Source organism: Pongo pygmaeus, chromosome 9 (genome assembly GCF_028885625.2).
Source record: "Pongo pygmaeus isolate AG05252 chromosome 9, NHGRI_mPonPyg2-v2.0_pri, whole genome shotgun sequence".
Classification (NCBI taxonomy): Eukaryota; Metazoa; Chordata; class Mammalia; order Primates; family Hominidae; genus Pongo; species Pongo pygmaeus.
Window position 1 is genome coordinate 4,205,286 of NC_072382.2, and position 24,526 is coordinate 4,229,811.

Genomic DNA, 24,526 nt, shown 5'->3' on the forward strand with positions numbered 1-24,526 from the left:
AGCTGGTCTTGAACTCCTGGCCTCAAGCAATCCTCCCACCTCTGCCTCCCATACAGCTGGGATGCAGGAGCCGTGCCCAGCCAGGAGTGTGCCTTTGAACATTCATGGTTTCAGGCTCTGGGAGCCATTTTTCGCATTTCAAGGGTGATGATTGGGTAGGAGGACAGGGACAGTGAAGACCCTGGGAGAGGGGCCATGGATATGAAGAGTGAGTAGCAGGGACAGGGACCCAGATCTCTCTCTCTCTTTTCATTCATTTATTCAAAAGTATGCATCCAGGACCGGGTGCAGTGGCTTACGCCCATCATCCCAGCACTTTGGGAGGTAGAGGCAGGTGGATCACTTGAGGCCAGAAGTTCGAGACCAGCCTGGCCAACATGGTGAAACCCTGTCTCTACTAAAAATACAAAAATTAGCTGGGCGTGGTGGTGTAGGCCTGTAATCCCAGCTACTTGGGAGGCTGAGGCATGAGAATCATTTGAACCCAGGAGGCGGAGGTTGCAGTGAGCCAAGATCACGCCACTGCGCTCCAGCCTGGGCAACAGAGCAAGACTCTATCTGGAAAAAAAAAAAAAAGGAGATCATGAAGCTAGAAGAGGAGAAAGCCACATAACTACAGAGGCAGAGATTAGAGAGATGGACCCCAAGACAAGGAATGCCTGCAGCCACCAGAAGCTGCAAGAAGCAAAGAGGGATCCTCCTCTGGGGCCTCCTGAGGGAGCATGGCCTTGACGATGCCTTGATTTCACCACAGTGGTCATGCTGTTACTGCACTTCTGGCCTCTGGCACTGTGAGAGAACCCATTTCCGCTGTTTAAACCACCCGGTTTGTGGCAATTTGTTACAGCGTCCACAGGAAACTCCGAGAGCACGTATCGGCATATCAGTGAGCTAACAGACACAGAGATGCACCATCGGTAGAAGGTGGCAAGTTCCAGGGGTGGAAGGAAAGTGTTAAAAGCAGCACGGATTGGGTGGGGAAGAGGGCAGGTTGCTGAATTACACAGAAATGGCAGAGTGGAGCTCGCTGAGGTGAGAGCTGGCCGGAGACAGGAAGAAGGTTAGGACTAAGGAAGAGAAAGGAGGAAGTGGCCAGGCACGGTGGAATCCCAGCACTTCAGGAGGCCAAAGTGGGAGGATTGCTTGAGCACAGGAGTTTGAGACCAGCCAGGGCAACAAAGCAAGATCCCATCTCTAAAAATAAAATTAAAACATTTCAGTAAAAAAGGAGGGAGCGGTAATTGTCAAATCCCAAGCCAGCGGTGAGCCTGGTGGAGAGACCAGCGGGGAAACTGATGCCATCAGGGAGACGGCACTTTACAGGGGATGCGGCTCAGCGGTCACACCAACCGTCTCTGCCGCATCCCAGCTTTGCCCCTCTCCAGCCAATCTGCCTTAGACTTGTCACCTAACCCCTGGCCTCGGTTTCCTCACCTTCAGGGTAACACCTGACCCATGCCTCGGTGGTGCCATGAGGAGCAGCGTCATTCCCCATCCTCACGTCATCCTCCTGTGCTTAGGACTTGCGTTTTGTCTTTTCACTTTCTTCCATCCACGGCTACTCTTGGGTCCTGAGAGAGTGAGTTCAACCGAGGAACCAGGATGCTCCCCCACCTGCGAGGACAAGGGCTCCAGGCCTCCTTCTGTGTGGCCTTGGGCAAACCGGAAACTTCCTTCTACCTGCCTCCCCCATTTCCTCCCTCTCTCCTTCCCATCTTCATTGTCTGTTTTAGAAAACAACAGTGCCCACTTCTCCATCTCAAGATATTCAAAGAATGCAGAAATATAGAAAGTCAGTATCATCCTCCTGGTCCCACTTCCCAGAAGGGGCCACTGTGCATGGCTGGCTGTGCCCACCAGCCTTATTTATTTATTTGTTCGTTTGTTTGTTTGAGACAGGGTTTCACCATGTTGGCCAGGCAGGTCTCAAACTCCCGACCTTTGGTGATCCTCCCGCCAGCCTTTGCAACATCATTGTGTCCTCCTCTCGTGTATTTGTGGGGCACAGCGGGCTCCGCCATACGCCATCCTGCAGTTTGTTTCTGCACTTTGTTGGTGTCCAGCTTCTACTCCCTTGGGTTCATGTAGACAGTGTCCTTCCTAGTAACCGTGCAGGGATGGGGTGGACCCAGCGTGTCCCCTGGAGATGGCTCAGATGTTTCCAGTTCAGACAACGGCAGTAGCAGCAGTAGCCCTGGTCCTGCCTTGTGGTGCCCTTGAGGATGCATTTCTGTCGGATCAGTCCTGGAACCTGGCCTGTGAGTCAAAGGCCCTCTCACCACGCACCCTCCAGCAGATTTGGGCTGCTTTATACTCTTCTGCAGGTTGTCGAACTCCTGTTTCTCTGAAAGTGAAAAGCCGCAGCCCCTCACCTAGGTGAAGGCCACACCCAGATGTGTTTCCCTTAGATTTCACCCCGAGCATGCCCAGACGCTGTTGTTATAAAGCCCGGTGATGTCTGCCCCTCCACATCTTTGACCTGAAGCCCTTGCAGAACCCCACTGTGTTCAAGATTTCTGGAGGTGGTTTCTGCTGCTAAAACCAAGAGCTCTGGCTGATCCAGAAAGAGTTTTCTCTGTGGAGCCTGGATACCCCTGCCTCCTGCTCCCACCCCAGTCACTCCGTTAGGTACTGGGCTTGGGTCGCCTCCCAGACCAAAAGGCATGGGCAGGACGGTTGCTGTGAGTGATCTGGGGAGCTCAGTGTGCCCCAGAGTCTGTTCAGACTCCCTTCACGCAAATGAGCTGGCCTCTCCCCCACGGAGGTACAGCAGGGATCCGGCTGAGAGCCTGGATGGTTACAGTCCAGGGTGGCCGAGGCAGTGCCGCTCGCTGGTGGGTCCCATTTCTGGGCATGGTGGGGTGGATGTGGTGGACGTGCACCTTTCGGCCTTTGAGGAGATACCCCAGGGGGCCCAGGTTTCCTCTTTATCTAATTAGTTTCTGGGCTGGGAATCTGATAGACCTTTAACCTTGCCAGAGGTTACCGCTGAGGCTGGCGGAAATTCGGCAGCATCAGATGATGGGCTTGGACTTCTGAATTCTCCTCCAGTGCGAATCCTGAGCCGCGGAGAAACATCTCTGTGCAGGAGCTGTTTATTCACGGGGTTTCCGCCGTCAGACTTTGCCAAGAGAAAAGGGACCCCACGCTGAGCAGCAGAGAGAGAACGGGGGACTTGGCAGAGCCGGTGCCGCTGCGTGCTTCAAGAGGCAGGACCCTCCCGGCAGGTGCCGGTGGCCCTAAGGCACAGATGCAGAGGTGTCCCTGAGCAGCCAGTGTCCCCTGAGTCCTCCTGCAAGTCAGGGCACCTGTCAGCTGGGCCACCAGTACCCCAGAGCCAGTTGCCTTTTAAGTGGGTACTGGCCTGTGGTCTGAGCATTGATGGGGATGGTTCACGCCCAGAGAGAGTGTGATTTACTAGGAAGAGTGTGGGAGTATCTCGGCCGCAGGACCTGCCTGCTTGCTTGCTGGTGCCCAATCCGAGGTGCGCCTGCATCCTGTTGAGAGTCCCCACAAGGAGGACGGTGCCTGGGGTTGGATGAGTCAGCCCACAATCTGCGAAAGATTGTTGAAAACACCCCCACTCCATATTAAAGCCTCATCCATCTCGAGCCTCACCAGGGGAAGAGAGAGGCTGGGGTGGCATGGCCAGGTGAACTGTGGAGCCCAGAGATGTCCATGTCCTAACCCCTGGGGCCTGTGAGTGTGTGACTTCACCCAGCCAAGGGGAATGAAGCTTCAGAGGGGAACTTGTCAGCTAATCAGCCGGTGGTGGATTAGGAGATGGTCCTGGCGAATGCAGGTGGGCCCTGTGCCATCACAGGGGTCCTCATCAGAGGGCGGGGGGTCAGAGGCAGAGGGTTGGGAGCTGGGACGATGGGAGCGGAGGCTGGAGTGATCTGAGGAATGGTCACGGGTTGGGGAACGTGGTGGCCACTAGAAACCAGAAAACACAAGAAGCAGCCCCTCCTCTGGAGCCTTGGGGAAGAGCGCACCCTCCAACACCTCAGTCTTAGCCCAGTGAGACCTCGGGCCCCCTGAACTGTAAGAGGCTAAATGTGTCTAGCTGCCAAGTTTGTGTTACGTTGTTACAGCCATCACAGGACACTCACAGAGTGCTTGTGAGCGTTCAGTGCATAGACTGAAGAGGTTGAGAACCCACTCTGACAGAGGCCGTTTTGGCCAACATTAGCTGTGACTGTGTAACTCCCTGGGACGGGGTGCCATGGCCCCACTTTACAGATGGAGAAACCGAGGCTGCAGGAGTTCTGCTCCCTTCCCCAGGGCTAGGACATGCAGCAGAAAAGGACAGGAAACGCCGCCTCTCTCCCAGATTGTGCGGACTGCATGCTGCCTCCCCTACCAACCCCTGTCCCACCCATCGGCCTCCGCGGGACCCCGCGGGACCCCAAGTCATTTCCAGTCACAGTGATCACAGGGGTCTGGGAAGGGGCTGTGCAGCCCCGAAGGCCACAGTCATCCTGGGCCCTGTGGATTTGGGAATGGATCACACAACTGTTGGCAGGTGGACATCCAGGGTCCCGAGGGAAGGGCACCGGGTCTAGTTGTCACTCCATGGGCCAGAGGGCCTGGCTGGGGTGTGGCAGCGGGCAGTGGTGGCCTTTGTCGCTCAGGCCACAGACATCCTCATGATACCCCCAAAATGCGCCAGACACCGTTCCAGGCCCTGGGGAGTGTAGTCAGCGCGACAGATGGCACCGGGCCTCCCAGGCCTCCCATTCAGTGGAGGTGTCCTCTGTTCCTCGGCAGGACCCGGGCCCAGCCCTGACCCACTTCTCCCCAGCACAGGGGAATGGGACACAGCCCTTTGTATTGGTCATGGGGAGACAGCTGGTGGCTGGAAGCCTCCACTGCTGCCAGGCACAGAGGGACTGCCCCAGGCAGGTGCACACCCCAAAAGAGGGGGCCAAGGGTGCAGGGAGATCTCACACCTCCCTGATGGGCCGGGAATAGGCCTGCCCTGCTCCTCAAAAGGGAGCTGGCTGGCTGCTGGTGGTGGGAGCTGGCTGGCTGCTGGTGGTGGGAACAGGCTCTGCAGTTAGCCTCGGGGGTTGGATGCCCAGCTCCACCATTTGCCAGCTGTGTGACCTTGAGCTCCTCACTGGACCTCTCTGAGCTGCAGCTTCCTTGTTTGTAAAATGGGAAAGAAAACGGTGCCTCCCTCCACAGTGTGTTGTGTGAGAGAGAGAATGAGTGCAGGGGCTCCCTACAGGGCTTGGCATGTTGTGAGTACCTGGCCTGCCAGGGCCCAGCGTTGCGGTCGGGCGTGTTTTACTACCTGCATTTGCACGGATGAGCCCGTGCCATCACCTGTTAGGGGCCTGGCGTCGTCTTCTTCCCAGTCATGTGAGGGCGGGGGAGGAAGGTTGTCCTAGCGAGCACGCTGAGATCCCCTGGCTAAGGAGAGTGAGTGTGTTGGAGCTTGGAGGTAACCAGGGATATCTGGAGGACGTATGTCAAGGCAAATGAATACCTGCGCAGCCTGGACTTGGGGTCAGGAGCATGGACCAAACAGTTCGCAGTTAGAAAAATACCTGTTCTGGGCTGGGCGCAGTGGCTCAAGCCTGTAATCCCAGCACTTCAGGAGGCCAAAGCAGGTGGATCACGAGGTCAGGAATTCAAGACCAACCTGGCCAACATGGTGAAACCCTGTCTCTACTAAAAATACAAAAATTAGCCGGGTGTGGTGGTGCACACCTGTAGTCCCAGCTACTTGGGAGGCTGAGGCTGGAGAATCACTTGAACCCAGGAGGTGGAGGTTGCCGTAAGCTGAGATCACACCACTGCTCTCCAGCCTGGGTGATAGAGCAAGACTCCATCTCAAAAAAAAAAAAAAAAAAGAAAAAAAAAAACTTTTCTTAGCAGACTGGAAATGAGCAGGTGGAGAGGCAGGGAGAGGCAGGACAGATGACTCCAGCTTTAATAAAGAACAAGCAGGAGGCTGGATGTGGTGGCTTATGCCTGGAATCCCAGCACCTTGGGAGGCTGAGGCATCAGGATTCCTTGAGCCCTGGAGTTTGAGACCAGTCTGGGCAACAAAGCGAGACCCCATCTCTACAAAAATTAGCTGGGCCTGGTGGCGCATGCCTGTATTCCCAGCTACCCAGGAAGCCGAGGCAGAAGAATCGCTTGAGCCCAGGAGGTGAAGGTTGCAGTGAGCCAAGATCGTGCCACTGCACTCCAGCCTGGGTGACAGAGTGAGACTCTGTTTCAAAAACAAACAAACAACAACAAAACAAAAGAACAAGAAGGAAAACGAGAAGGAAATTAGGAAGTCCTGGAGAACGGGGAAGATTTAAGGTGAGAAACTGGCTGGGGCTGAAGACCTGGGAAAATTGGTGCAAGGGGTTGTCTTGTGTCTTTGGAGGGGGCCCCCTAACAAAATAAATGAACTGGACACCATAGGAAATGGCAGTGAGGACGCCAGTGGAGATGGTGGAAGGGAACAGAGGGCTGGAACCTTCTGCAAAAAGAAGGAGCGAGCCCACAACTGGGACAAGCAGCGTGTCCTTAAGACATGTCTTCCTCAGCGAGAAGTTTGCCCACATCTGGGAAATGGGTACGCAAGGACCCTGGCTTTGGTGGTCGAGTGCAGAGCAGTGTGAGGGGGAGTGGGCATCTCGGGCTCAGGGGGAGCCTGGCTTCCGGAGCCCTCAATGGGGCTTCTGGTGGGACGTGCTGTGTTGGACCTGGTGCTCTGAGGGTTCCCTGCCTACCCGCTTCTTGGAGGTCATCTCAGCAGTGGACGTGATCACATAAATGGTGGACTCCCTTGGATGGGTGCAATGAGCAAGGTTGTCCAGGGGCAACCGGCCTTACCTTTACCTCATTGGGAGACGCTTCAGCCCCCATGCCGTGGCCAAGGGTCCAGTCACAAAGACAGGGCATCAACGGTGTCATGAAAGGTCAGAGGGAAGGCAGGGCTTCATTTGAGCAAGGCTAACTTTCAGAATCATGGGTGGTGGCCCAGGTTCTAGGAACGCTTAAAGGATAGAGAAGACTTGGCACCACGTGCTGAATCCAGGAGGAGGATGTTGGCCGCTCAGCAGGATGCATTGAATGACAAAGACTTTGCAATTGTGTGGCTTGTCTGGGGTGTCTGGAAGCCCAGTCTGTGGACAGGCTGGTCCTCGGGTCTAGCAGAGGGACCCATTAGCAGAGGCAGCGTCCGGCCTCAGACATCCACTCAACAGGTCCAGACCGGACCGTGGGCCTTGGCTGTGTCTTCTGATCCACTCCATTGCTAAGTTCCCCTCTGCACCTAAACTCTATCTCTCTTTACTTCACTTGGCTTTTTAGAGATTTCTCAGCCTTGGTGTGTGTTGTCCCCAACCCTGTGATATACAAGTAATTGCCTGTATACGTGGGATTAGCCAGCGTGCTCAGGAAGTCAGTGTTCTGGTTAGTGGGAAATTCAGAGCGGTTGAGTCCAAGGAAACCACTTGTCCTTAGTTCTCTGTTTTCTGAACCAAAAGTTCATTTGAGATGAGGGGTTGTGACTAGATCTTCTTTGGACAGTTGAATGTAGAGCAGGGCCCCCATCTGTGTCTCCGGGGCTCATGAATCCTCCTTGCCAATGACTAGAGTCCTTGAAGGAATAAGAGCTGGGTCAGTGTTTCCCAACCCAGAATATAACTCAGAGACCTCTTAATTTGTCAGGAAGCCATCCTAGTGTTTTGCCCGTATCTTCTAATTTATAACTACCCTGCCCCCTCACTCCAAGCTCCAAATATTCGCATTGTGTTCATTAGAAAGCATTTGGCTGAAAGTAATAAAAAACCTCACTCACAGTGGCTGAGACCACAATGACGAGTCCAGAGGAGGGCACGGCTAGCATCCATTGCATGAGCAGTGACATCTCTGAAGGCCTCTTGGCCTCTCCCTCATGGTGGCAAGATGGCAGCCATAGCTCCAAGTATGATGTCCCCCTAGCACATCCTACTCAGGAACGTAAAGGAGGGGGTGCCAGGGAGCACTTCCCCAACCCCCACTCCCTTTCCAAATAGTCCAGCCTTTCCCAGAGGCCCCAGCGGACCTGGCCTTGGGTCTCCTTGGCCAAAACTGTTCCATAGGGTCATGACCATCCATAACTGCAGGGGAGGCTGCAATAGCAAGTGTCCGGCTTTTCCAGCCGCTGCAGCAGGTAGCAAGCTGGGAAGAGTGCCAGAGTCTGCGCCAGGAGCTGGGTGTGGGGGAGAAAGAAGACTTAGTCCCCTCCCTCTAAGCACACAGTGTCATGTGAGGGACACCATTAAGGTCCTCTCGGAAGTGGTGGCTATTGCAGTGGGCTTTGAAGAATGAATAGGAGTTCAACTGATAGAGATAGCAGGTATAGAGTGTTGTAGGTGGGAGTTAAAGTGTGAACCAGAGACCAGCACACCCCTGCTGTGCCCAGGAGATGCCTTGTCTTCTGACACATGGCCAGTTCATTGAGACGGGAATCATAAAACACAGGCATAACCAGCCTGGAGTGTGAACTGTAAACGTTTATCCAGATGTTCCTGCACCCATTTTTAGGTGTGGGGCCTTGCTTTGCCTTTGGCTTTGCTCACCCCACTGTGTCCTTCCTCCCTGGCATTACCCAGCCCAGCATTTGGTCCACCGTTTCCAATTTCAAATTTTTTGATACAGAGCAGGATCTCTTGGCAAAATCTTCTCAGAGCATCCCAGGGTGCCCTCCCAGCAGCTCAGATACTGGCAGGACAGTAAATCACCAATTCCTTCTCCAGTTCTTTCTCCAGAACATGCCGCTAGAACCAACGCCTCCCCTGAGGGTCCTTTCCTTTCTCTCTGTCATTGTCTGGGTTGGGAGGGCTGTGAGCTGTCGGGGAACTGGCCCCCACCTGGTCAGGAATCAACAGTGCTTCAGTATCACTATCGTTCAGTAACCCACAGTGGTTCAGACAGCCGGGCTTTGCCTCCAGCTCTGTGTTCTTGTGCAAATCACTCAACCTCTCTGCTTTATTTGCTCACCCATAAAGTGAGAGTCATAACAGTTCCTGCCTCATACGGTCATTATGAGGATTCAATTAGTTAAACCCACAGAACACTTAGAACAATGCCTGGTGTGTGGAAGGTGCTCAAAGGCCGTAGCATAATAATTACACTAATTACTCTAATTATGAATTATTACTCATTAAGCCAGAATTCAGGTCTGTCCCCACTTGGAGCCAACCAGAGCATAAAAACCTAGACAAAGTAAAGAGGTGTTTCTTTGTTTTCCGGAAAGTACTCCCCATGTGATCCTTCTGAACCTCTCGGGCATCTCACAGATGATCTCATTTCTAAAACGCGTTCTCCTCGCCTCTTTTCCAGAGCTCAGGTGTTATATCAAGCCAGGCACACCTGTACACAGTAATGTCAGCATGGCTTCTGCAGCAAGATTGAGACTTTTCTTAGCTTTTATTATACGTAGTTATATGCCACATATATGTATTATTTGTGTGGACTTAAATGTCATTAGAATATTTAGAGCCTGTCTTTAGAAACTGCAGCCCATAGGCCAAATCTGGCCCATTGCCTGTTTTTGTAAATAAAGTTTTATTGGAACACAGCCCCACCCATCATTTACATATTGTCATGGCTGCCTCGGCGCCACAACTAGCAAAGTGAGTAGTTGCGACAGGGACCACCCATCCACCCTCAAAGCCTGGAATGTTCACTCTCTGGGCCGTTGCCCGGTCTAGAACATTTGCAGAACCCCTTCCAAAGGACATCATTGGCTGGACATTGTGGCTCACGCCTCTAATCCCAACGCTTTGGGAGGCCAAGGCAGGCCGATTACCCGAGGTCAGGAGTTCGAGACCAGCCTGGCCAACATAGCAAAACCCCATCTCTACTAAAAATACAAAAAGTAGACAGGCCTGGTGGCGGGCTCCCATCATTACAGCTACTTGGGAGGCTGAGGTCAGAGAATCACTTGAACCTGGGAGTTGGAGGTTGCAGTGAGCCAAGATCATGCCAAGCTGGGCATTCCAGCTTGGGTAAAAAGAGCAAAACTCCGTCTCAAAAAAAAAAAAAAAAAAAGGGACATCATTAAAATGCTTCCCATTACAACGTGTCAGCCTCTATCTTAGTTCAGCTGCATTGCAGTAATGGATGCCTGAGCCTGGGTAATTCATAAAGAAAAGAGGTTTCTTTGGCTCACAGTTCTGCAGGCTGCCCAGGAAGCATGGTGCCAGCATCTGCTTCTGGTGAGGACTTCAGGAAGCTTCTACTCATGGCGGAAGGCTAAGGGGAGCTGGCATCACATGGCAAGAGAGGAGGAAAGAGAGAGAAGAGGAAAGTGCCAGAGTCTGTTTAACAATCAGATCTTGTGGGAACTAGGAGTGAGAACTCTCTCGGCCCCAGGAGAATAGAACCAAGCCATTCATGAGGAATCTACCGCCATGACCCAAACAGCTCCCACCAGGCTCCACCAACAACATTGGGATCAAATTTCACCATGGGATTTGGAGGGGACAGATACCCAAATTATATGAGCCTCATACTTTTAACTGTTTTTACAACTGCCCCTCCGGTGACACCAGCCTCTTAATGAAGCATCAGCACTTGGAAGAGAAGCAAACTTTTCAGTGGCTCTAATAAGTGGAGGGAGGTTGGTGGCCAGGGGTGGATGGCAGCAGTGGCCTTCTCCTCCGGCGTGGGCCTGGCCTGGGTTTCTTATGGCCTCCCACTCAACAGCTCTGTGCCATCCAGGTTGGGCAGGTGATCCTGGTGAGGGGACCACAGGCTGCAGGTGGGCCCCCAGCCCTGGAATCAGCCTTCCCTACAAAGCCCAGGACATCAGGTGACTGTCACACTGAGTCTGGTTCCCGGGAGAGGAGGACCCTTCTAGTTTTGTAGCTGTGGGGCCATCTACTCCCCACCCCCACCAGAGGGACTTGGGAACTTGCCTCACAAGGAGACCCCGGTGGCCTGTCCCGTGGCCCGCCAGCATGGTCTTTGTGGGCGAGCTTTGAGACGGACAGATGGGGCAGGCTTGGCCTGTCATTTTAATTCATGAATGAAGGAAAAGTCATCAACAGCCCCTTCCTGCACTCACAGCAAAATTCCAGGCAGTTGTACTGTTCCCCTGATTGTTTTTTTTTAAAGAACATTCAGTTCAGAGTCAAAGGCTGAGGCTTGAGTGTGACTTGGCCCTGCTGCTGGTGGGGGCATGTGCCCTGGGCAAACCTGTCGCTGCAGGCGGCCTGGACCTTCAGTGGCAGTGCTCCCACCAGCCTGCAGGGTCTCGAGGGCCGCCGAATTGGAGGCATGTGGGAGAATGGTTTTGAATAGAGCCATGGGTACTGTACTCCAGGCACAGGGGGTGGTCTGGGAGGGCGACCAACTCACCCCCTTTGTCCAGGACCATCTTGGTTTTAAAACTGACAGCCCCATATCCCAGAAAACCCCTTTGTCAGGGAATATCAGGACGGGAGGACACCCAGCCTGCATCAAAGACCACATAGGAGGTTCCAGCTCAGGCTTCCTTCACTGCGTCAGGAGCACGGATGAAGCTTCTGCTCAGATATCCTGGTCTTTCATTTTGCAGACAGGAAAACCCAGGCTCAGGATGGTTGAGGGTCCTGTCCAGGGTCCTACTGCCGGTTCTTGCCAGAGCCAGGACTAGAAAGTGGGCCTTCTCCACCTAGAACAGCACTTTTCCTTCCTTTCAAAAATAACACCAGTGGCTGGCGCCGTCCAAGGCTGCAGAGTGTGGTGGGCAGAACCATCCTGCCTTCGGGGGCACTCACGTGCTACTGGGGGAGTCAGACAGCGAATGAGTGAACAAGCAAATCACAATTTCAAACATAGTAACTGGCCAGAAGAAAGCAAAGCAGAGAGAAAAGCTGGAGGGCTGGGGACACAGGAGGACGGCAGCCACCAGGCGGCAAGGCCCATCTCTGGAGGTGACCCAGAGGAGCTGCAGGGACAGCAGCCCGGCTCGGGAAGACCTGGAGCAGCATCCTGGGAATTGCACAGGCAGTGCAAAGGCACTGTGTGGAGATGAGTGTGACCTGCTGGAGGAAGAGAGGATGGCAGCATGGCTGGAATGGGAGGAGTCAGGAGGAGAAGGGGCATGAATCAGATCACAAAAGGTCTTAGCCATGGTGGAGAATTTGGATTTTATTCTCGATTATAATGGGAAGTCTGGGCACGGTGGCTCATGCCTGTAATCCCAGGACTTCGGAAGTCCGAGGCAGGTGGATCACCTGAGGTCAGGAGTTTGAGACCATCCTAGCCAACATGGTGAAACCCTGTCTGTACTAAAAATACAAAAATTAGCCAGGTGTGGTGGTGGGCGCCTGTAATCCCAGCTACTCAGGAGGCTGGGACAGGAGAATCGCTTGAACCCGGGAGATGGAGGTTGCAGTGAGCCGAGATCGCGCCACTGCACTCCAGCCTGGGCGATAGAACAAGACTCCGTCTAAAAAAAAAAAGAAAAAGAAAATTATGGTGGGGATCTGTTGGGGTATTTTAAGTGGTGGAGATACAGTGTGATTTAAGGTTTTTACATAAAGAGTGAATTCAGAGGAGACTCTTTAGTGGGCTCAGAATAGAGATACTCATGGTACTTGCAGACAGGTTGGCTGTGGGGGAAGGAAAGAGCTCACTTCAGGACAGCTCCTCAGGTTTGGGCCAGCACTTGGGTGTTCTGCCTGGCACCACAGAGTCCGTGCCAGCTTTGGAAGCATGGGGAGGCATCCTGGCATCCCTTGCTTGGGGGCCCCCTGCCCTTGTCCCGTCTGCCCACAGCTCTGTGTGCAGAGACCCGCCCACCTGTGAGACACACACAGTGTGGGGACTTTCTCCTTGTTTGCTAACACACAGGTGTGTCTTGCTCTCCATATATGAGGAAGGACACCCAAGGGCAGGCCTCTGCTGATCTCAGTAGGAGAGTCTTACCTGGGGGCAGGTGAAAATATCTGTTTATGCATAAGGTCTCCATAATGAAGCAAGTTCTGCAATGCTAAGGTGCATTCTCATGTGCTAATAGCCTTCCAGCCCCTGCTGCGTGCTGAATCCTGGCCAGGGGGCTTTTAAACAAGGAGCTTCCCGCCCCACTGTGGTCTCAAGGCTGCGGTTGACGTCTGTAGTCGGCAGGTGAGGATACTGGCGCTCGACGAGGTTGAGGAACTTGGCCAGATGTGCGGCGCTGGTTTGGGGAAGCTGGGGTTCCACTGGGGTGCTCAGCTTCCAAGGCCGGCATTCTCCCTCCTAGATTACATTTCCGTTCATCTCGGCAGGGAGCGCTGATCACATCCCGTCATGATCATGAGCGCAGTTAAGCCGTATCTGTCTCCTCCGCCAGCCGTTCCTGGCAGGTAACATGCCTGGTAGTGCTTAGGAAACACTTGTGGATGATTTATTACAAAGTAATGAGACAATTTAATTTGAATCAAGTTCTTTGTACATTATTGTTTCTATTAGGAAAAACTCGCATTGCTTATCATGTCAGCAATGAGGAGGAAAATAGTCATAATAAGCGCCGGGCAGGGCGTTTTCATAATTGCCGATTTGAGAAATGGCTTCCGCCAGCGCACGTCTCTGGGCGCGGGTGTGCGGGCTGCATGAGCACAGAAGCACTGCCCTCCTGACGCCATGTGAAGCGATGCAGCCCCCTGCCCGTGGGCAAGAGTGGCTCCCGGGAGCCAGGAGGAGTCCCCTCCGTGCAGGAATTGCCCAAAGTCATCACCTCCTGCCCTGGAAACAGCAATGGCCTCCCCAGGAGCAGGCTGGCCGGGGCTGTCACTCAGGCACCAGGATGGCACTGGGCGTTGGGCATCATTTCCCCTGTGAATTATGCAGGAAGGGCAAGAGAGCAGCATCACACGCTGTAACTCTCCAACCAGGAAGCAGGATGCTGGGAGCAGCTGCGACTGTGGTCATGGGCTGAGAAGCTCCCCCATCCCCCTTGGGAGTGACAGATGACAGGGAAACCCTCCTGTTCCCCCGCAGCCTGTCCCACCTGTAGAGCGGCCCTCTGTGCTGCCCTGCAGCCAGCTCTGCCACGGTGAGCTGGGCTGGCTGCCCGCACACAGCGGCCAAAGCGCCCGAGCTGGCATCTCCGCTGAGCTAGGACACCTGTTGGGTCCTCACCTCAACACCCCCCACGGAACTGCTGAAAGCTCTCTGCTTAGCCTCATCTTTCCTGATTGGCAGAGCCGGGAAATTTCTAGGACATCCACTGCCATTACCATTCCCTGGAGGATCCTCTTTCTAATATAGTGCTCCAGTTCCTGCCTTCACCAGGCCCTGCCACTGAAATGCGATTACACCAGGAATGATTTAGCGAAGCTGCTCTCAGGCCCTTCCCTGCCTTGGAGAAGGCAGATCTCCTGGCTCCAGCTGCTCTGGGAAGGACTTTCAGGGGCAATAAACGCACCACCCAGTCTCTCTGTGGGGAGTCCTTCCTGACTCTCCCAGGTCCCACCACCCACCTCCATGGGCCTTGCTCCACCCCCCTGCATTCCAGTGGCCCCTGCCTGGATCTGATCAGACATCACACCCACAGCCCACGTTCAATGTATCTTTCTGCCATGAAAAACATTCAGAAGTGATTTAATCATTCCGCCTTTGAACTTGCTTGGCCGTGAGTGATACACTGATCGTTCCCCAGCAGCTCCTGTGATTCCCCAGCTGTCATCGGCACACCCAAGGATTCTTGCAAGATGCGAACACCTGCTCCCGAGTGGTTCTACACACAATGAAGTGATGCATTTATGGATACCAGCTTCAAAGGGTCGTGACGTTGACCCCGTGTTAAATTTCAGAGATGCTGAATTCAACAGAGATTAACCGCACTGTTGTTTGCTCTTTGGATTTTGGAGCCGGTGAATTTTATTTTTCGGGTTGCAGACACATTTGGGGGGTCCCTGAAACCCTTGGAGACAGCTGGAGTCTGGACCTGTAGGGCCTGGTTGTGGAAACAGCCTCGCTGCCTCCTGCCCGGTGGCTCTGGAGGCCTCTTCCGCACACCCGGGGCGGGTCGGTTGCTCCGGCTCCGCCTTCCCACCCAGTGCTGGGATGTGCAGCAACCCCCACCGAGTGCTCGGATGTGCAGCCCCCTCCTCTGCTGGCCTTGGACCTTGGACCTCACATGTGCACACGTTCCGACATCAGTGCCTCATCCAATGTCCAACCCCTGCCAAAGGGACCACCGTCACTTCAGCCCCACCCTGACCTTGGAAGCCCCACCCTGCACAGAGGCAGGGGTGGGAACTCTGTCGTCCACCGTTCCCCACAGACCACTCACAGCCGCTTTAAGAGAACAGCCAGGGCTTCTAGGCAGAAGCACAACTGTGTTCACGCTGATGGCCAGGGAGCCTCCTCAGCCAGCAGCAGCCAACTCGTGCTTGTGCATTGTTCAGATGGACGCATGATCATTGGATGGAAGTTCCTGGCACAGGTGCAAGTTGACCCTGAGTCATTCCAGAAGGATTCGGGCCTCACCGGAAAAAACGCCAGGAGAAGCCATAGGGCAACAGCCTTTCTGCCGTTTTAGCCCTCATGGGTGAAACTGGGGTAAAGCGTGAGTGGCCGGGGCCCTGCTGACACCTGCACTTGTGCGTCACCGCCAAGCTGTGTCCCTAGACTGCCCTGAGTGAGTAGGCAGCCAACGTCTGCAGCCCCGTGTGGTCAGCCGCTCCTGCCCTCCCGCCTCATCACGGCCCTTCAGACATCAGGGCCGACTGCCTACCTTCCAACCCCACTCTGTCTGGAATGTTCTTTTCTCTTCTGTCCCCTCCCCAGTCCCCCAACCTATTCTCCTATGTATACTTCAGTCCTCCTCCTCCAGGAAGTCTTCCAGGTGCCCCTGTGGTTCTCACAGTACCACGTCCTGCACTGTTAAAGGCACATGTTTCTGTGACCGTGGATTGATGTTTATCTTCCTCGCTTGCCCGCCCTTTGCTGTAACGATCACCACAGACTAGGGGGCTCAAAACAAGAGAAGTCACTTACCTGTCACAGCCCTGGAGGCCAGAGGTCCAAAACCAAGATGACAGCAGGGCCGTGCTCCCTCCGGGGGCTCCAGGAGAGGGTCTTCCTCCTCCACCTCTGCTGTTCGCCTGCAGTCCTCGGTGCTCCTCAGCTGGGCCGCATCACTCCAGCCTCTGCATCACTCCAGCCTCTGCATCACTCCAGCCTCTGCCTCCACCTTCCCGTGGCCTCCTCTGCGCTGCCTCTGGGTGTCAACCTCCCTCTGCTTTTCTCGCATAAGGACACAGTCATTGGTTTAGGACCCTCCCTAAATCCAGGAAGATCTCAACTCAAGACCCTTCACTAATTACACATGCAAAGACCCAAATTCCAAGTGTGGTCATTTTCACAGACACTGGGGGTTAGGAATTGGACACATCTTTTTGGGTGGGTTGAGCCACCATTCAACTGACCACACCAGACAACTCTATAAGGACCAGACTGGGCCTGGTTTGTTCCTTCCTAAATGCCCAGCACCCACTTCATCCCTTGATCCTCTGGGTATTCGGGACCTAACAGCTGGATTGATTCACTGATTTACACGGCAGCTTGACACTGGCCCCAGTTACTTCTGAACTTTGAAACCCAGTCCCAGCTGATCACGGAAGAACTAAAGCTGTCAGCAGACGGGGCCTCCGACCCAGCTGGGATCCCGAGAGCTATGAGTAAAGCCATCTGGTCTACCCCAATAACACTGGTGTTCAGAGTTAAAATGTCCATGTCTATCCACCCCATGTGTGGGGAGGCACACAGAGCCACCCAGAGCCCCTCAGGCCCATACGTCTGGGCCAGCTCAGGCCTGGCTTCCTGTGCCTCCAAATGGACGTCGCCTCCACGATCAGGTGCTGCTGCCAAGGGAGCTTGTTAAAGTGACTGACAGATCCTAAACGCCAACTGTCATCGCTGGCACCTGCTGCCCGCTGGACCAGGGAAAGTGCAGCATTCCCTGTGAGTCTGTCATGGCGCCCACTGGGAGAAAGGGAACACAGGCCACTGCCAAAAGCCACAGGGTGTGTGGCCACCTGTGGTCGTGCGAGGCAGACACCAGGAGCATCTTCAGGCCTGCCAGCAGGGAGAGACCTCTGGGGCCTGCTGCTTGGCCATCCCTGGGTCTCCACAGCCCTCCTGTCTTGCTTCAAGGTGCTAAGTGCTCCAAGTGTATTCCATAAGCTCTCTTGCAGCATACAGTGGGACCGTGGGTGAGCAGAAACAGGCAAACCTTTGATGCTCTCTCCTCCATGTGGATCCCAGGAGGGCATCAACATGGAGGTAGTTGTGTCTCTAGGAAGCCAGTATGGCTCCCATAGGGATACCTCTTGCATTCTCCATGGCAGCATGGCCAGGGCAGCCTAGACCCCATCTTTCTTTGAACTAGAAAAACGTGCTTACCCCTTCCTTAAGACATTTTTCTTCCCTCTGTGCCGAAATTACCATTAGTACCTGTGCTGTGGTGGCCATGATGGCAATGGTTTCCTCCATAGTTGTACAGTGCACAACCTGCACAGCTGTACTTGGTGGGGCTGGTTGCCCACCCCCTTCACCTTCCACAGCTCCTGCTGCAGGCAGATGTTGGCAAAAGAGGGTACATATGGGGCATGTCAAAGTGCCCTTCCACCTAGCTCAGAAAACATTTGGAGAGTGTGCCGCTGGATTACATTTTTTGTTCAATCAATAAGCACGGGTCGATGTTGTGTTGCATGGAGATACTCGGAGGATCAGTGCATGGCATTTGCTTACAAGGAGCCCACAGTGCCTACTTCAGGCACGTGGTCAGTGAGCAGGTTGGGGGTGAGACAGGCTTGGAGAAGGCTGTCCCAACAGCAGCGTGGGGAACGTGCAGGCACCTCGGTCATTTCCCCATGAAACTGGATTGCAGTGCATCTCAGCTGCATGTGGAGAGTGAGTCTGCTGGTGCAGGGGCAGGGCAGGATGGCAGGGGCCAAGGTCAGGGCAGACTCTGGTTCACAGGGACTTCAGCACAGTTCTAGGGCAGCACACAGAACTCAATGCCACAACTTCCGGACCCAGCCACAGCTGTCATCCTGGGATAGATTTTAGATTCATGAACCAGCAGAAGGAGCTTCTGAGGGTTTCTTGTCTCCAGAAAGGCCCCTTCCTAAGGCCTGCATGTGAGGACCCGCCTGTCTGATTGCATGAGGATGGGGGGTGCTGCCAAGTTCCACCTTTCAGACACAGCGACTGCAGCTCCTTTCAAGGAATGACTCTTCTAGACTGTCCCATTGCTTTTCATGAATTCCCCAAAACATTGAAAGTTTCTAAGGGCCTGGGGCTGCCTTTTCTCTTTCCTCTCTGACTTCCTGGGCCAAGCTAGGTGCATGCAGTAGGTCTTCTGCAGCACTGAGTCTGCCCTCTGGGTTTAACTAGGAATCCGGGGATTGTCCTGGTGCCTTTTTACTCGAAACCCTGTAGTCATCCTTCGCCCACCTCCCACCCAACATCCGTTTCTCCCTGCTCTGTTCCTGACTTGAGTTCATACCCATTTTGCTTCCCCTCTGGGCACACATGGGGTACCTGGCCTATGCGGGGTGCTGTGGGCATTTGGGGTGGTCTGCAGGATGAGGTCACTGCCCCCATTGACCCTGTAGAAAATGTCCCCTCCCTGCCAAGAGACAAGCTCGGAGGCGACATTTTCTCCAGGGTCACCCAGCTCAAGAAGGTGGATGGGGATGCTAAGAAGAGAAGCTTCCCCTGGTTACAGGGAGCCTCCTGCTCATGGGGCATTCACTGGACATCGCCTCACTTGCTCCTCCTAAAACTTATAAGCCAGAGGTTTCTCCCCCACTTTGCAGGTCAGGAAAATGAGGCTGTAAATAGTCAAGGTGGTCAATGTCTGGGTTGAAATTCAAACCCATGTCTGTCTGCGAGTGAAAGTGAGATGGGGTCATGGTGGGTGGGGAGTAGGGGCTGTTTAGATCCTGAAACAATGCAGGAAAGAGAAGTTAGAAACAGTCCTTCTTAATGTCAGAGACTAAGCAGTTTGGTGTTTTACTGAGTAAACAGGACAGGGCCATTACAGTCTTGAGGCAAGATCTTTGCACAGTTACAAGTGTGGGCTAGAAAATTCTCAGATGGAGCAGGGTGTGGTGGCTCATGTCTATAATCCCAGCACCTTGGGAGGCCAAGGAGGGAGCATCCCTTGAGGCCAGGAGTTTGAGACCATCCTGGGCAACACAGTGAGACCCTGTCTCTACAAAAAAAATTAAAAATTAGCTGGGCATGGTGGTGTGTGCCTGTAGTCCCAGCTACTTGGGAGGCTGAGGTAGGAGGATCATGTACTGCCTGGGGTTCAAACTTACAGTGAGCTGTGATAGCACCACTGCGCTCCAGCCTGAGCGGCAGAGCAAAACCGCATCTCTAATTTTAAAAAACTAAGTTCTCGGGTGCATTAGGAATCACTGAAAAGGTTTTAGCCTTGGATGTCAAGATCGGAGGGGTCCCTATAGGAGGAAGGGAGTCCCGGGGAGGAGAGGGTGGCATATGCAGACAGGGATCCCACTCATAACTGTTAGAGTTATGAACATATGCTGCCTGCCTGGGCTGGTTCTGAGGCATGGATGGACGATGAGCTCAAGACCCATCAGGTGCACCTTATTGTTGTTGTTCTCATTTTGCAGAGCAGGCTCTGGGGCCTGGCAGGTCGGTGACCTCGGGGTCAAAGCAAAGCTGGGATTTGAACCATGCTCCGTGTGATGCCAAAGCCTGTGCCTCCACCTGCCACACTGGAATGCCCCTGCCCTTATGTAGTCTGTGGGAGACAGCTAGCAAGTGTCTGGGCAGCCCCCCTGGCCCTAAGAAGTTCCCCGTTGCAGGGTATGTTGTCAGGAAGTGGTCTGGGTCATGTTGGAGATGCAAGGTTTGGATGGCGTTGGGCACTGCAGGAGGAGCTGCCCAGCAGTGCAAGTGAGCACGCCTGGAGCGCATGACAGGTTCCCCTTGGAGCTGGGTGGAGATGGACTTGATCAGCCCATGTGTCCCCAGGGAGAGTGCAGGGCCCTGAGCTCCAGACCCCAGGGTTTGGCATCATCCTTCCAGGGTTTCAGGGAGGTGGTCACCCTCAGCAGCTCCTCTTGCAGAGAGCAGGTGCACAGCAGGGTTGAGCAGAGGCTCTTGGCTTTGGCAGCCTTGGCCTTTAGAGAACCTTCCATGAAGGAGACACAGGAGACACACAGCCTGGTCACACAGCTTGCGCCTGCCCGGCTGTGAGTGAGGCATGGGGCCGGGGTGGGCTGACTCCCAGGGTGGGCTGACTCCCCTTTCAGGAGTTCAGAGGGAAAATGGGTGGTGACTAGAAGGCATTTCCCATGAGGGACACAAGTCTGTGTTCTCGTTGTGGGGGGCCGTGGAGACAGGTTGAGGGGCCTGGTAGAGGGTCTGCTCATCAATGCCTCATGGACCCCTAAATCCATGGCAGTAGAGCCCCAGCTCTCCCCACTCAGCCTCCTTAGGGCTGCAGGGTCCTGGCCGACTACCAGGCCTGCTGGAGGTTAATGACAACCGTTACAGGGACAGCGGCCTGAGGCCTCCTATTACACTACACCAGCATGGCATGGCCTCATCTGACCCCATGGTGATCCCAAGAGGCCTGTAGGTTTGTTCTTACCCACTCTTGCTGTGTAGGGAAACTGAGGTTTAAAGAGCCCCATCATTTTCTAAAGGCCACAATAACCATGTGACCTCACCCCCAGGCTCCCAGTGTCCTGGACCTCTGACCATGTGTCAGCCTTTGTGTGGCCCTGAGCAGGGTAAGTGGGCTTCCAGGGATGAGCCAAGAGGGGCTCACAGTTGTGACCAAGTTCCCCAGAGTGGACCTCCCTGCACTTAGCAGGCTGTCTCTGGGGAGGAGGCAGGGGAAGGAAAGTCAGGGGCCAGAATCCCCCTCCCAGCTGCAACACGGGAGTGACCAGTCACCTGGATTGTCCTGGTCTTCGGCTGTGAAGCTATCATCCATGCTGGGCTATTCCTGGAAGACAGGGTCACCCCAGCATGCCTCCATGCACGACCCTCAGATGCTGTCGGGGGTGGGTGTGTGGAGTGGTGAGAAGAGCTCGCGTTCTCTAGCTGGGTCCTCTGATCTCTCTGAGCCTCACCAGCCTCATCTGTAAAATGGGAGGATCGAGGGGTCACTTCTCGTCCCTTGTCCAGGATGCTGAGCCCTGTCATCCACGTTTGCCCCGTCCCTCCTCCTCCCCGGGGCTCCCCAATCCAGGGTGTGCTGTCACCAGCTGGCTACACCTGGGGCCCTGTGCTTCCTGTAGACTGTGAACCTGGTGCTGGTGCCAGGCAGAGCTGACCCGCACTCCTCTGGGACCAAGAGTCTGTCAGCACGTGGCCTTGTTTGAAATTTGCATCCCCAGGACTGCCCCTGTGGGACTGGGGCCTGGTGGGTTCCTCAGGGCCCATCTGCAGCTTTTTCCGGCTGGGCCCCTGGCCTGGTGTCCTTTCTCCTCACGCCCGAGGCTCACACACAGCCCCGTGAGACCCTGCAGAGGCCTCCCTCCACGCTGCCTCCCTCCCTTCCCCACTCCCCTCCGCAGAGGCCTTCCCAGCTCCCCACTAACTTCCGGGCAGTAGCAGAATCCTATGGGGTGCCGGCAGCCTTCGTCTCACTCCCCTTCTGCCCCCGCAGGCCACCCAGAAGGTGGGGGTGGAGGACAGTTGAGCCGCAGCCTGGAGGCTCACTGAGCAGTGCACCGTCCCACACACTCTGGGTGCCTTGGGGGCTGGATGGTCATGTGGCAAGTGCCAGCAGGAAAAGCGAGAGGACTCTGTGGCCGCTAGAGCAAAGTTGGAGCTTTTTTGATTTCTTTCCTTAAAAAAAAAAAAAAAATGCCATGGCTAGAGGCAAGCAGTGTGGCATTAGCTTGTCATCTCAAAGGGGCAGCCGCATACCCCCTCCAGTTCCCCAGCAATGAATTCATCATCCCCAGAGGGGGCCAGTGTCCTCAGGGGCTTTGAGACAGAAATGTCCTGAGTCCTCTGCCAGGGAGCCCCCCAAACCCCCCACCAGCCACCTTCCCAGGCTGCAAGGGGCCGGGGGGATGCTGGAGGGGGGGATGCAGAGAGAGGGGCTGGGGGGGATGCTGGAGGGGGGGATGCAGAGAGAGGGGCCGGGGGGATGCTGGAGGGGGGGATGCAGAGAGAGGGGCTGGGGGGGATGCTGGAGGGGGGGATGCAGAGAGAGGGGCCGGGGGGGATGCTGGAGGGGGGGATGCAGAGAGAGGGTCTGGGGGGGATGCTGGAGGGGGGGATGCAGAGAGAGGGGCCGGGGGGGATGCAGAGAGAGGGGCCGAGGGGATGCTGGAGGGGGGGATGCAGAGAGAGGGGCCGGGGGGATGCTGGAGGGGGGGATGCAGAGAGAGGGGCTGGGAGGGATGCTGGAGGGGGGGATGCAGAGAGAGGGGCTGGGGGGGATGCTGGAGGAGGGGATGCAGAGAGAGAGGCCGGGGGTATGCTGGAGGGGGGGATGCAGAGAGAGGGGCTGGGGGGGATGCTGGAGGGGGGGATGCAGAGAGAGGGGCCGGGGGGATGCTGGAGGGGGGGATGCAGAGAGAGGGGCTGGGGGGGATGCTGGAGGGGGGGATGCAGAGAGAGGGGCCGGGGGGGATGCAGAGAGAGGGGCCGGGGGGATGCTGGAGGGGGGGATGCAGAGAGAGGGGCCGGGGGGATGCTGGAGGGGGGGATGCAGAGAGAGGGGCTGGGGGGGATGCTGGAGGGGGGGATGCAGAGAGAGGGGCTGGGGGGGATGCTGGAGGGGGGGATGCAGAGAGAGGGGCCGGGGGGATGCTGGAGGGGGGGATGCAGAGAGAGGGGCTGGGGGGGATGCTGGAGGGGGGGATGCAGAGAGAGGGGCCGGGGGGGATGCTGGAGGGGGGGATGCAGAGAGAGGGGCTGGGGGGGATGCTGGAGGGGGGATGCAGAGAGAGGGGCCGGGGGGGATGCAGAGAGAGAGGCCGGGGGGATGCTGGAGGGGGGGATGCAGAGAGAGGGGCCGGGGGGATGCTGGAGGGGGGGATGCAGAGAGAGGGGCTGGGGGGGGATGCTGGAGGGGGGGATGCAGAGAGAGGGGCTGGGGGGGATGCTGGAGGAGGGGATGCAGAGAGAGAGGCCAGGGGGATGCTGGAGGAGGGGATGCAGAGAGAGAGGCCGGGGGTATGCTGGAGGGGGGGATGCAGAGAGACGGGCTGGGGGGGATGCTGGAGGAGGGGGATGCAGAGAGAGGGGCCGGGGGGATGCTGGAGGGGGGGATGCAGAGAGAGGGGCCGGGGGGATGCTGGAGGGGGGGATGCAGAGAGAGGGGCCGGGGGGATGCTGGAGGGGGGGATGCAGAGAGAGCCCCAGCCGCTCCCCCTCCCCGCCCGCTCCCAGCCCAGCCTGCGGATGCTCGCGCGGGATGACGCCCAGGCAGCCGCCGGGCGCACTGTGGGCTCGTCAGATGATTGTGGGGGCTCCTGCCTGCCGCACACCGCCGGCGCCGGGACGGGAGAGGGAGGGGGCGCTGGATGCGACGCGCAGGTCCCTGCGTCTCTGGTGCCTGCTGCCGGCTCGTGCGGGGAGCAGATAGGATTTGATTTTTTTTTTAACCCCCTTCAAGGAAAAGCAAAACAAAACTGCTGCCTCATTTCTCCTCTGGCTGATTTTCCCGGGCTTCCCTGGAAGATGCGTGTGGTCGGGACAAGCCGGAGGAGCTCATTCCCGACGCCGCCGCTGCTGAGGCCGCCGCTGCCGCCGCCGCCGTTCGGGCCACTTACTTTCTTTGCCCTGGGCGGCGTCCTGGCCAGCCCCCCTTGAGCCTCCAGCTCAGCCATCCCTCCGGCAGCCGCCCCACCATGTATGACTCCTTCCTCCGGCTGGCTCCGGCTCTGCCTGCCCCCACCCTGCAAGTCTCATTGTGCCACGCTCGCCTATCCCGGTAGCCACCCCCCTCTTCCTTCGCTCCTTCTGCACCCTCGCTGCCTCCTTTCCTCCATGCTGCCAGGATCTGGCGAGCTGGGGTGATTAATTGGCTATGATGATGAACGTCCCCGGCGGAGGAGCGGCCGCGGTGATGATGACAGGCTACAATAATGGTCGCTGTCCCCGGAATTCTCTCTACAGTGACTGCATTATTGAGGAGAAGACGGTGGTCCTGCAGAAAAAAGACAATGAGGGCTTTGGATTCGTGCTTCGAGGGGCCAAAGGTAAGAGCAGCCGCTCCAAGCCTGAATGTGTTCCCATGTTGTGTGTGTGTGTGTGTGTGTGTGTGTGTGTGTGTATACGCCTGCATGAAAAACGTTCCCCAGCTCAGGAATAAGCATTAAATAAGCATTTTTCCTGGGGGCACTCGGTTGCTAGACAACCATGTTCTTTCACATTGTGCCTTACTCAGAAAACGTTAGGGCTTCCTTGAGGAATGTTTTTAATTTTCTGTAGATGATGTTGTTCTGAATGGGTTCTCTCTCCCTCCTGCCCCCTCCTACCTTTTGTTTATAAATGATGGGGTGGTCAATATTTTGTGTTCTAGTTGAGCCAGACTGTGGCT

At 55.7% G+C, this 24,526-nt stretch overlaps 1 protein-coding gene across 2 annotated transcripts in view; it reads left to right on the top strand.

Annotated features, from left to right (window-relative positions):
- The window catches only part of SHANK2 (SH3 and multiple ankyrin repeat domains 2), a 669,064-nt gene that overhangs the window by 448,340 nt on the left and 196,198 nt on the right, over positions 1 to 24,526 (top strand). For both annotated transcript variants that reach the window (XM_063670714.1, XM_054438629.2), the window contains one exon: positions 24,103 to 24,185. In XM_063670714.1, the coding sequence (XP_063526784.1) occupies positions 24,103 to 24,185 (83 nt within the window). The remainder of the gene's footprint in view (positions 1 to 24,102; positions 24,186 to 24,526) is intronic.